The 13640-nt window shown below is 27.5% G+C and overlaps 1 protein-coding gene across 1 annotated transcript; it reads left to right on the forward strand.

The window, feature by feature from the left end:
- The first annotated feature begins 4953 nt into the window (after window positions 1–4953).
- Window positions 4954–5700, forward strand: LOC119681333 (peptidoglycan-recognition protein LB). Its single transcript, XM_038094494.1, has 2 exons — window positions 4954–5304; window positions 5380–5700. Exons 1-2 carry the CDS (start codon window positions 4968–4970, stop codon window positions 5592–5594), a joined length of 552 nt encoding a protein of 183 aa, XP_037950422.1. The 5' UTR covers window positions 4954–4967; the 3' UTR covers window positions 5595–5700.
- Window positions 5701–13640: the final 7940 nt, after the last annotated feature.

Here is a 13640-nt window from a genome sequence, read left to right on the forward strand (position 1 = left end):
AATAATAATAATAATAATAATAATAATAATAATAATAATAATAATAGACTAATACACTTAAGAAGGATGGAAATATCGATGAAGGAGATGGGTTTACGCAAGATTGCGTGGGGGTCTAATTATGTATATACTTTACAATCAGGATCAAAAAAAACACGATTGTAAAGCGGAATAAGTGGAGCTCGGATGAGTACTTTATTCAATATATAAATGAAATATAATATATAAATAATAATATATTTATAATATATATAAATGAAATTTTGTACTTATAACGCTTCTCGAAATACATTACGGGCCTGTATGTTCCTCTTCTGAGAAGTCGACAATTTGTCCTTGTTGTGCTTAGATGTTAAAATAATAATTTCATTTAATTTATGTACGTATATTATTTAATAAAGATAATATAAAGAGATTTTCGAACAGAAGTGAAACAACAACAAAAATTTATTTTTTTTATATTATTTGAATTAATTGAATTTGTGGCTAATCATACAGCTGTTTTGAGTTTTGCCAAGTACCAATCATCAGTGGTCTTGGAAATAATTCTTGTATTTAATTATTCGTAAATAATTTTTTGAGACTGCAAGTACCAGGAATCGAACTCGTTTCCTGCCAAATTTGAAGCTCAGATTCAGCGCACCTTAACCAACTGACCCAAAACCGTACTTGACTTTTTATGTTCACACATTTTTCTGGAATTTTGTTACTTTGCTCTGAAATTTTATTAACAAATTCACTTGCTGAGTTTATATTAGAACGAAATCATAAACTAGCTGTAAAATAATTGAATTAAATTGTAATTTAACGTCAAATTTTCCAGACGAAAGTGACTATTATATTTTAATAGAAACTTATTATATTTCATAAAGAGGTTTTTTCGAACAGTAGTGAACTAAAACAACAAAAAATTTTTATTTTTTTATATTATTTTAATTAATTGAATTTTTGGCTGACCATATAGCTGTTTCGAGTATTGCCAAAGACCTACATCATCAATGGTCTTGGAAATAATTCTTGTATTTAATTATTCGTCAATAATTATTTTGGAGACTGCAAGTACCAGGAATCGAACTCGGGTCCTGCCAAATGTGAAGCTCAAAATCAGCGCACCTTAACCAACTGATCCAAAGACGTACTTAACTTTTTATGTTCGCATATTTTTCTGGAGTTTTGTTACTTTTCCTATGAAAGTTTTTATAAAAAATTTTACTTGCTGTGTTTATATTACAAGGAAATGATAAACCAGCTGTAGAATAATTAAATTAATTAATTAATTATATTTTTTTTTTATTGTTAAATTTCCATACAATTCTGTATGTAGAGGCATTATTTTGTTGCATGATTTGTCCTTTTTTATCTATAGAACCTAATCTAGGAACGTAATACTGACAAAGTCATGCTAATGTTACTCCACGAGTCGCACGGGCGAGATCAATATAAGTTGTAATTTAAAATCAAATTTTTCAGACAGAAGTGACCATTATATTTAATAGAAACTAGTTTATTTCATAAAGAGGTTTTTCAAAAAGTAGTGAACTACAATAACAAAAATACATTTTATATTATTTTTATTAATTAAATTTGAATTATTCTAACAAATAATTTTATATCAGTACCCAACGATACTTTTTCTTATTTACTCAGAAATTCTAAGTTGAAATGTTTGACCTTAGAGTAATATAAACATATGTGTACATATACCATTTTAATATTTTTTTATTTTAATTTATTATTTATAAAATAAAACAAATATTTAATAATTTCTATGGCTTTGTGTAAATATTAAATTTAAATACAAAAAAAAAACAATTTTATTCGTTTAATAAAATTAGGTCAAAACGAAAGTAAGACTCATATCGCTTTAACCATAACATACTAACATTTTCTTTGACTGTAAGACAGCGATTAATACAAAGCCACCAATAACAAATAAATTTCATCGAGGAGATCAGCAATAAAACCAGCTTAAATTATTACCAAATCACACATTGCAAAATCTACAACAACAAAAATAATAAAACAACAACAAGACTTAATAAAACAGAAGTCTCATAACATTGAGAGTAATACAATATGAATTTACAAACGACTCAATCAATCACACTCGAGTCTTTAATCTCTCTGAGTCACGCTAAGCTAAATTATTTTGTTTACAGCAATATTTTTTTTACAAGAAGGGGAATTTTTTGCGCTCGTTTTATTTATAAAAACGTCGTCGGCGAAACTACTAACAATAGGAAGAAACAAAAGAAAGGAAAGAAAAAATACAAACAAAAACAAAAACAATTTAAGCTGTACCAGCGACTTACTTGCGACCAAACACAGTTCATTCATAATAGCACTGGAATTTTATCTCCAGTTTTGTGGCGTCGTGCTCACTATCAGCACGTACGAACGTAGTTACTCATTGAAACAGTTATTCTTCGTCGGTCATCGCACGAGCGGTTTTTAGGTAAGGAAAAGGAAGTGATTAACGGTTTTTCGCGCAGTGAGAACGTTTAGCGTAATTGTGTGGTGAACTTAAGCGCGTAAAAGCTTACGTGCTTCGGTCTGAGTTTGTGCAATTTTTTTGCTGTTGTGTTAGGGTTGCATAGGTAGTGGATCATTCTATTAAGACATGCATAGCAGGGGAATGTGAGAGGATGGTTAATGCAACTTATTTAGGATGAGTACAAAAAAATAAATTTTTAAAAAATTGCATTTAGGTATTAAAGCTTAGGGTTTCCCTTGCTATTTAGAAGAATGCTGTCAAGTTCTAATCTTTTATTAGGATCCCTACTTTGAATAAGTGAAAATTTTTTTTATTATACCAAAAATCTTATTTACTATCTTCTTCGACTGCTTATCTAAAGATCACTATATGCGAATGCTTTTTAGTTCGCTCTCACTGTGGAATTTAGTGTACCGTGTAATGGTTTCAGGATTTTGGTTAAAGTTTCAGTGGAGAGTAATCATTAGAAACTACTGTCAAGCACTTCTTTTTATAATTTGTTGTTTTGAACATATGTAAATTGTTTTTTATGAAATATTATTTAGGGTCTTCCAAACCTTTTATTCAATGTTTTATCTGTATTTTCTTTGTATTTATTTCTTTGTGACATTAGTATTACTATTATTGTACATTTTTATTATATATTTAAACCAACTTATTTCTTGAATCTCGTGTATTGGTTTCGTGTATCATCAACATGTTTTATTTTTTCTTTATACCGTATTATACAAAACAATCTTCTAATCTTCTAAATAAGCTCAAATATTTTACGCATTATCTCTAATGGTGTAATGGTTTCAGACATCGTCAGGACCTGTTTTCTTTCATTATACCGTATTTTATTTGAAACATTCCTCTTCCGAATGCTTCCAAATATTCTACACATTATCTTTAGCAGAGTAGTAGTTTCAGTCATCGTCTGCTACTCTATTTTCTCATTCTAACTTATAATATTCTCAATAATATTCTCGTATTATTTTATACAAATAATTGCTTCTGCCCATAGAACCAAATATCCTCACCAGAAAGACTTATTTGGTTTATCTTGGCTATTTTTATAGAAGCCTAAATCTTGTTATAATTTGAAAACTTGCCATATATACTCATATATGTTAACTTTTAAACAAAGCTACGTAATTAAACACAATTTAGTTGCAACTCTATTACTTATAGGGCGGAAAGACGCGGGTTTACAATAAACGTTCAGTTCTATATATTATATTGAAATTAACTAACTGATTCCTAGCGTGAATTATTTTATATATAATTACTCTAACAGCGTTGCTTATAATACTCTTGATGATTACCAACCCTATCTGCTCAGCTCCTGAAAATACAAAGCTCTTAAAATAAATTTTTATTAACCCTTTAAAATCTAAATTTATGAACTTTAACCCGTTTTTTGCCAGAGACTCAGATATCTACGATAAAATTAAGTTACAATATGTGAACTTAGCAGACTCAATTTTACCTTAAACGTAGAATCATATACGTAGTATGTATATGATTTGACCGTATTAGGGTACATAAGGTTTCGTAATTCTTTAAACTATTTTTTTTTACTCTTTTTATTACTTTTCCTATTCAAATTTATTTAATATTATTTAATCAAATATTAAAGCTTTAAATAATGCAAAATTATTTCGTTATTATATATAATCAGATTATAATAAATCTGTGTTACACAAGTTCAATTCTATTTTAATATAAATCAACAATTGGCAATAAACATAAATAAAATAAAGCAGAAGGCAAATATAATGATATATTTTTGTAAATTTCGGGATTTCAAATGTATCAATGCACAAATCCGGAAAATTTATACAATTCTAATATTTATTCAAACGATACACCCGTCATTTGTTAGTTGTGCACATAAATTGCTTAACTATTTCGAGCTAATAACGAAATAGTTTCCCAAATATAAATAAATTCAAAAAAATAAATTAAATATTTTGGTCTCACAGATTTTCAATTCAAACTAAAATAGAGAATAATTCAAAAATTGTTTAGTCAAAAATTTTTAAGTTAATTTGCATGTGTTGGATTTTAATAAATATTTCATTAAATTGGGCGCAAGCGAGGTTTTCAGAGAATTTATTTATTGTCATAAATTGTTTTGTAAATCACATCAACTCACAACACAAACCCACACACATCAGTTAAAATGCCAATGCAAATTACTGTGTTTAATTTACCCAGGGGGGAGCTTGCGCGGCCCCGTGGGTCATATGCATAATTAATACGTATTTGTTGCATATTTTTTCTGACAGATGTCAGTGGAAATGTAATTAAACCAACAAATTTGCATGTCCATGCATATTTCATTTGGCAGTTATAAGCGAGCGAAAATATTTTAAATATTTTATTAAAATTAAATCAAAATAATAATAATAATATTGATTCCTTATTATTGCTCAAAATGCTAATAAGTACGTATTTTGTCTTTTTTTTTGTAGGTTTGGGTCAACAAATGCCAAATACGCAGCATTCACAAATTATCTCTCGTACGGACTGGGGTGCACGTCCCTCCAAATTGGTAGAGCATTTCAATGGACCAGCTCCGTTCGTTATCATACATCATTCATACATACCGAGTGCCTGTTACACCACAGCCGACTGTATACAGGCGATGCGTTCGATACAGGACTTTCATCAACTAGAGCGTGGCTGGAATGATATTGGTTATAGTTTTCTTATTGGAGGTGATGGCATGATTTACACCGGACGTGGGTTCAATGTTATCGGTGCACATGCACCCAAATATAATGACAAGAGTGTAGGCATTTGTCTGATAGGCGATTGGAGAAGTAAGTACATGATATTATAATAGTTCACTTATATGTAATTAAGTGTATTAATTATTTTCTGTTTTATTTTTGTAGCTGATTTACCGCCACCACAAATGCTTAGAGCTGCCCGCGAACTAATATCATTTGGTGTTGCAAAAGGTTATATACATCCTGAATTTAAATTACTTGGCCATAGACAAGTACGTGATACTGAATGTCCCGGCAATAGATTGTTTAGTGAGATTTCAACTTGGCCACACTTTTCTCCGAAACCAAATGCCACAGAAAATGAAATTCATAAATTGTAAATTAAGCAAAATCGCATAAATCATACTTAGTTGTTAAGGCGGAAGCCACAATAAAAGTTCACTATTATTTTTAAGTTCACTAGATGCTTCTATACTTAGATTTCTATACTTAGATTAACGAAATTTAAGTAATAAATTTATTTTATAAATAAAAAAAATAAAACCAAAATTATTAAGGATGTGGAAATTATTTTTAAGACTTTTTAGTACTTCGAAGCAGAGAAGGAAATATTTTCAACTTTGATAATTAAAATATATTGAATATAAGTTCTCTACATATTCGAATCAAGTACTCACTGCACTTTTAAGGAGTCTGAAAAACTTTTGTTGATGCGAAAATGATATACTTAACAGAAAATGAAAAATTAATAATCAAATAAAAAAAGAAATATACCATAAAAATAAATTAAGAATAAATGAAAAGTAAAGAAATATAAAAAACAAAAAATAAAGGGCATACATAACTAAAACTTAGGAATGAAAAATAATTTAAACGAGATAAAATTAATAATAAAAAAAATTAAATTATTAAAAAATAAACTAAATTAGTTGAATTAATAAAAAAAATTAAATTAATAAAAAAAAAATAAAATTAATAAAATAAAATAAAATTGATAAAAATAAATAAAATTAATAGAAAGTATTGGGCTAAAGGCATTCTGCAAATGTTTGGTTACAAAGATAATAAAGATTACATATAAATATAAGGAAGGAGGGCAGATAAGAAATGACTTAGTGACTTAGTAAAATAGTTGTATGGAGAACAATAGAGAGAATGATAATGATAAATGGAGTTGATTAGAGTGACAAAGCATGAATTTTAATTCACTAAAAAAAAACAGAGAGAGAGAAGATGAAAGTGTTTAAAAGCACAAATCGCAATTCAGTATATAACATTCGATTCATATTACGGCACGAAGGAGTAACTAAAACAAATTACTTATATGAGTTTACATAATTATCACCACTTTTTTGTTGAATATTCGTTTTCAAAATGTTTTGAGTTGGGTTTATCATGAGTTCTCTTGCGTTTATCATTGTTGTAGGGAACTCATTTCTAGCCCACCGTAATGATGGACTTCAGAAAGTAACCATTTTTTCACCTTTTGAGAAACAAATCACAAACATTATTGTGAAGAAACAAATTTCTTTCCGTAAGAAGAAGAAGAACCCATATGTCGAACTTTGATATTATCCTAAGCGATTCGAATGATCATGAATGGTCAAATTCGATTAATAATATATCTCATCGATCTTACGACCTGTTATCCGCCTGTTATTGGCAATATTCGAAGCAGCTATATACTCTCAGATAAATAATTTGGTAGATTTAACCACATGTTGTTGGTTCAATCATACCACATGTTGATTTCCATATTTTCTTTACTAAATGAGATAAAATTTCGCTAAGAAAATGATCATATCAATTTAAATAGTATCAGATTAGAGCATATTTTTTTAAGTGTAGTCAGCCAAAACTTCAATGAATTAAAATAATACAAATAAAGTCATAAAGTTATTTGTTGTTGTAGTTCACTACTGTTCGAAGGCTCTCTATTGAAAATTTAGTGAAAAATGTTTGGTTTGATCTTAGATAGAAGCTTATTCAGAAGAAAATGCAATATTGACCTTAAAGAGTTAGATTAAACGATTAATAAAAACAATATGTCAGCTGACAGCATTTGAAAACCATCCTTAAATTACAATACAAAACGTCTTCGAAGGGTTAATTAAAAAACTGCTAATGGAAGGAAGGACCCAACATAAAGCTATGAAACAATATTATGTCCATTTTTATATGGCAATAACTACATTTAAAGAAACTTTTCATCTACAATATAAAAATAAATACCGAAAATGTGTACAAAGAAACAAAAACAGCTTTTAGAAATTTACAAGAAAAAAATATTAATGAGGCAAATAAAGAAAAAGTTGAATAAACTCATAAAAAAAATTATTTTTCTAAAACTTTTTAGACTTTCTGTTTTTATTAGAAATTATTTTATCCTTAAGCCAGGATGGAATCAATAAACTTCCTGCATAATTTTTGTACAATAAATTTCTTTGAATGTCAGCTGTCGAATTTCGCCACAGTTTAGAATCATTGAGAAACTTTTCCGAAACAATAACGAAAACAACGTTTAAAAAGTCATTAAATTAAAATTTTTCAAATATGTCAAACTTATTTCTTTACACGATTTTAAACTGTTTGGAAAAGGGCAAAAAAAGGAAGTCTTTTAGTGTAGAAAGTAAAAATATTAAAAATAACTTTGCCGACTTCCGGTAAAAATACTAAACTCGCGCGTAAGAATTTATGCTTTTATATGACGAGTATAAGTTAAACTTTCTCAGAATTTGTTATGAGATTAAAAAGTTATACATAAACTTATATGCACTTGTGAGGATACACGATTTGATATGTGTAATGTAGAAGACTGCACATGTGTAAATGTTACCAGTATTATGACACCAACTTTCAAAGAAATGGCACTCCCAACTATTCTTTTGTGTAACCACACAAAAGTTTCAAAAATATTTTTCAACTGATTTATGCAGAACTGGTGATATGAGTTAAAGGATATTTGAGTTAAAGGATGACGACAGGTGAAAGTGTGTCATGGATTTTGTGCAATTTTTCGCGTCTTCCACAAGTAGTTTCTAGTAATTTTATACTACTTGAGAAATTTATGCAGAAACTTGTAATGCATAGTAAACGATCTTAATACAAATAAATACAGATAAACTATTTATTAATAATGTATAGTCTAAATATTTCTCAATTTGGTATAACTATATTTCACAACTCTTCCATATAAAACTTACTATATATATTCAGAACAAAATTTTGACATTTCTTAGAATAATTTTTTACAGTTTATTTAATTAAATTGCTAAATTTTCTTTAACATGCAGAAAACAATATAAGAGTGAGTATTTAAAACAAGTTAGAAATATATTTTCATAATGCTGAATGTATTGAATCTAGGTCAATCATCAATTGATTTTGTTAAAATAATATTTTTACTTTTAACTGTCCAACAAAACTCTGGGCATCTAGTCCTTTGATCAAATTTTTGGAAGTTATAACATTTGATATTCAAGATGCCATGAACTAATAAAGTAAACTTTTAGTTAAATTTTGAATTTGTTTATCCACCTGTTTTTTTAATAATGATTTTTATATATTTTTTATCCGGCTATAGGTCACTTTTTGTTAAAATTAAAATTCAACAATTGTTTAAAATTTAATATACTATAATATACTGGACTATATGTCGAGTATAGACAATAAAATAAGGCGATTACGCTTAGATACAGATTTCATTAATTATTATTATTATTATATTAATTTTTATTATATTCATTATTATTAATTATTATTATATTCATTATTATTAATTATTATTATATTCATTATTATTAATTATTATTATATTCATTATTAATAATTATTATTATATTCATTAATCCTGATGAAGACTCTCAAGAAGAGCCGAATTTTAATTTTATCAGAAAGTGGCCTAAAGCCGGATAAAAAAAAATATATATAAAAATCATTAGTAAACTTTCAGTGCATTTACCACTATGCAATCATTGATTATTATTTATTGTTGTTTAGGAAATATTACAAGTTAACAGGTTAAATTAACAAGTAAAGTTAACAAGTTAAGTTAACAAGTTAAGTTAAATTAACAAGTTAGGTTAAGTTAACAAGTTAGGTTAGCAAGTTAAGTTAATAAGTTAGGTTAAGCTTAGTTAACAAGTTAAGTTAAGTTAAATTAACAAGTCAAGTCAAGACAAGTTAACTAAACTGATGCTATTAAATCTACTGATTAAACTTTCCTCTATCATCAAAATGTGCTAATATGGTAAAATTTAATGACCCATTACACGGGCGTAGTTTAAGTCATGCTTAAGTCATCAACTTCTCTGACTTAAATTATACTTTAGTCAGTTCTGCGACTACACTTGCGATTGTGAAATCAGCCTTGGATATCTCTATCTATACGATCACTGACCATTGCAGTTTTACGATATTAACTTTCTTTTATCCAGTATTTAAACCTAAATATTTGTGTTACGCGATAAAAATACGACGCAGATATAAACGTATTTACGGCATACTTTTTGGCTAAATCGGAAAAATTAAAACATTAGATTTTTTGAAAAATGACAATATTAGTGCATATATTTGTTAATACAATGCAATACAATAGTCTAAATATAGTCAAAATTTGAATAAAAAATAGGTATAAGTTTACCTATTAATTAAAATAAATTTTATTTATGTGTATGTTACATTCTTAAAATTCTACACATTTATGTTTTTTATCACTTAAAAAATAAAGTTTCTTTTTTTTAACGTTAAATTTTTCTTGCCGAGATTTAGACGGTTTCGAATAGCAAAGAAAAGACAAGGAAAAAAATTTATTTAATTTATTAAAAATTGGCTGACCATACAAGACTGAATCGGGTACTGCCAAGTACTCATCATCAGTGGTCTTAGGAAATATTCAAGTTTCTAAATTAGTTTATAATCCGTATATAATTTGTTTAGACAGAAAGTGGCAGGCTTAGAACTCGTGTGTGTTAAATTGCTATATATTGCTTACACACAAGATTGCTTCTAAATTCAAGATACTTTTTAAATTACTTATAAATAAAATTGAACTTTTTGACAAAATAAATTTATTTAATTAAAAATAAAAACCCACTGATTCAATACCGAGATATCCATTATGAAAAAGCGGAATGAGGAGCGAGATTTTCAGATTGTAAAGCTAATATCGATACAAAGCATTTTTTAAGATTTTTTTTCGTACATCGCTTTTTCACTATTAAAAGGCGTTGCTTCGAAATATCACACGGTATCAAATAAGATGATTATGAAAAGTGATATAGTGAAGTGAATGTTTGCTTTTAAAAATTTTATAATGCAAAATGCATATTGCATATTATAATTGCAATACATTTTACTCTCAGAAAGAAAAAAATACTTTTATACTTTAAAAAGCTTCCTTAGAGTTATTTTATATGCTTCATTTTAACAGAAACAAAAAATATGTTGAGCTCAGTATTGCAAGACACTATTTGGAATCAAAATTCTTAAAAATATTAATAGAAAATACAAACACTAATTTAAACCATTCATTGGTATCAGTTTTGATGACCCAAGAAGTTATAAAGGAAAAAAGTGTTAAACTATGTTTAGACACACCTTAGTTTCGCAAAAATCTTAATTTAATATTCGTTTCCGCAAAATTAAAATGTTTTTCCATACAAAAGTTTTAAGGTTAGAACAAAATTAAGGGTAATGGTCTTACTTTCGTTGAAACGAGAACTGAAATTAATGGACATTTCAAATGCAACTACGTGTAAGATTGAGTTGAGATAACTAAAAAGTTACAATGTTAAATGTTAATGACATTTAACTTCAATAAAACTTCAATGTTTTGAAAGAAGTGCAAATTTTTAAATTTTAATATAGAGAAAGTACTGTAACTGTTATTCAAAATAAAAAGAAAAATAATAATTCACATACCTCTAATCCACTAAATCTAATAAAACTACTGAATGCCATCCTTTATAGTTCTAATAATCAACTTTTAAAATTTCTCAGATACAAATGCTGTTTGGAGCATATAATTTTTAACATTCAATTTTTAAACAAAAAACATATGATTATCCTTAATTTGAGGCAGTATGAACACTTTCGCAATTAACTTCATTCATTTATACTAAATTAAGAAAATTTGGCTGTCTGAACATAGTATTAGTATTGTCTTTATTATCTATTATTTTTTTGCGTCATAAATTTTTGTCACACTTGTCATTGCTTATATCTTAGTTTTAATCTGTAGAAGCAATAATTTCACATTAAATTTATTAATAATCAAATTTTGTACTATTTACTTAAAGAACTAATTATAAAGTTATAGTAGATTGTAAATCCTTTTGATGAAGAAAATAATTGTTAATTTTTTTACTTAGGGATTGTGATTATAAATACTGTCAAAGAAGCTGGTGTGAACTTTAAATATATTAAAATTTCGTTGTATTTAAAAAAAATAATTTATACCAATATGATATAATTGCGATTTCATATATATTAAAATAAATTTTTATTTCTTAAATATTAAAATAAAATTTATTCATCCTTAGGTGTATTATAAATGCTATATATTTTCAGGTATATTTTAAATGCTATATATTTTCAGTAAAAAAATATAATTTTTATTTCATAAATATTAAAATAAATTTTTATTTCAAAAATAATAAAATAAATTTTTGTTTATCCTCAGGTAATGTATATTAAAAAATGTTATTTAAATACTTTCTTAGTTATGACTAGCATCCCATTAAAACTTCTTACCGTTAAACCAAAACTATGAAATCCACTTTCTACATGCAACATATTAAAAACCCATAAATAATTTTTTGCACAATTCAACTAAAAACACACTATAAGAGAAATACTAAACGTGAAGCTTTGCGCGTAACTATTTTACCGCAATAAACTTCACAAAAACACGAAAACCATAATAAAACCATCGCAAAGCAAATACTAAACAGTTCTCTAACCTAAGGACCATAACAATTTTTCAAAATCCATAAAACTAGCAAAAACAACTATTTTTACACCGAAATAAATTAAAATAAAATAGCAGAACAGTGCTGCATAACAGCAACCCACAATCGCACTGTATTAAAGTACAGGCGCACCAAATCAGGCACCGTAGTAGCGCCAAAAAGGCCGCATGTCGCATGCTGCATAACCAGCTCACAACACTCACACCGTACGGTGCAACACGAGCAACTGCCAGTAACGTGGATAGACGACAATGGTGACGCTTAATAGAAAAACTTTGAGCATTTATAGAGAAAAAAAAATAATATTCTAATGATATAAAAAATAACTACATTATGGCTGGAAACCATAAAAAAGAGCACAAGTTTTCCTTTTAAGGGGTTGAGAGGGGTAAGTATAGTTTTTCATATAATACCATAAACATAAAACTTAAGGTTATGATGGCAATTATTTTTAAAGTATTGGAAACGTGAAAGTTTTGATAGTAAAAATAAAAAGATGCAAAGGTTTTGAAAAAGCAAATAAATAAAAGAGATATGAGGAGAGTTACGGAGAGAGATATGGAGAGAGATGATATGCAGAGAGGAACGAAGAGAAAAAATTCAAGGGAATTGAGTAAGTATTGGAAACAATTGTAAAACAAAAACTAGATTTTTTAAACTTAGATCACGCAATTCACGATACAAATTAAATCTTGTAGCCTTTGCAAAAAAATCATTCCAGAAAGTCTAAGAGACCCGAAAGCTATTCTAATGACAAAGATAACCTTGGTAGTTTTATTATGATTATGAAATCATACAATGAATCTGTGTTTTCTTTGTGGACCCTCCATTTTTATATCTCTTTTTATTATACGAATTAATATAAGTCTCCTTAACCGAAATACACCAATAAAAGGAAAACTATCAAATACCATAGCATGGAATCATTTAAGATAAATGGCTTCAAGTACCAATTTTTCAATGACACCTGACATATTAATTCAATTAAAATCTGATGTACATACCACTACGGTCAAAAAATAAGTTGAAATTTTAAGTTTGAGTGCAGAATCTAGCAAATCTATTTTTTTAGATTAGCAGTATTATCACTGATATCTGTGTCAAAATTATGTGACATTACCTGCATTTGGCCAATGGTTACGTACATACTTTATAAACAACATTTGAGAAAAGAAGTTACATTAAATGATGTTTACGCAAAGAAATTTCTATTGAGAAAACGTTAAGAGTATTGCTAAAAGTCTTCGATAAGAACGCTGTCCGAAAAATATGTTTACAAAAAATAATACTTTCTAACTAAAAGCATAAGGATTAGGATAAAATTTATGATACCATAAAATAATTGTTGGATCTATGGTTACGACCCCGATTAAAAACCGACCAACTAAGTAAGTGCTGCACAAAACAGAATCAAAAACTGAAATATCATGCCAAAATTATCCAAAAATCAAGGCC

The sequence above is a fragment of the Teleopsis dalmanni genome, chromosome 2, assembly GCF_002237135.1.
Source record: "Teleopsis dalmanni isolate 2A chromosome 2, ASM223713v2, whole genome shotgun sequence".
NCBI classification, from domain to species: Eukaryota; Metazoa; Arthropoda; class Insecta; order Diptera; family Diopsidae; genus Teleopsis; species Teleopsis dalmanni.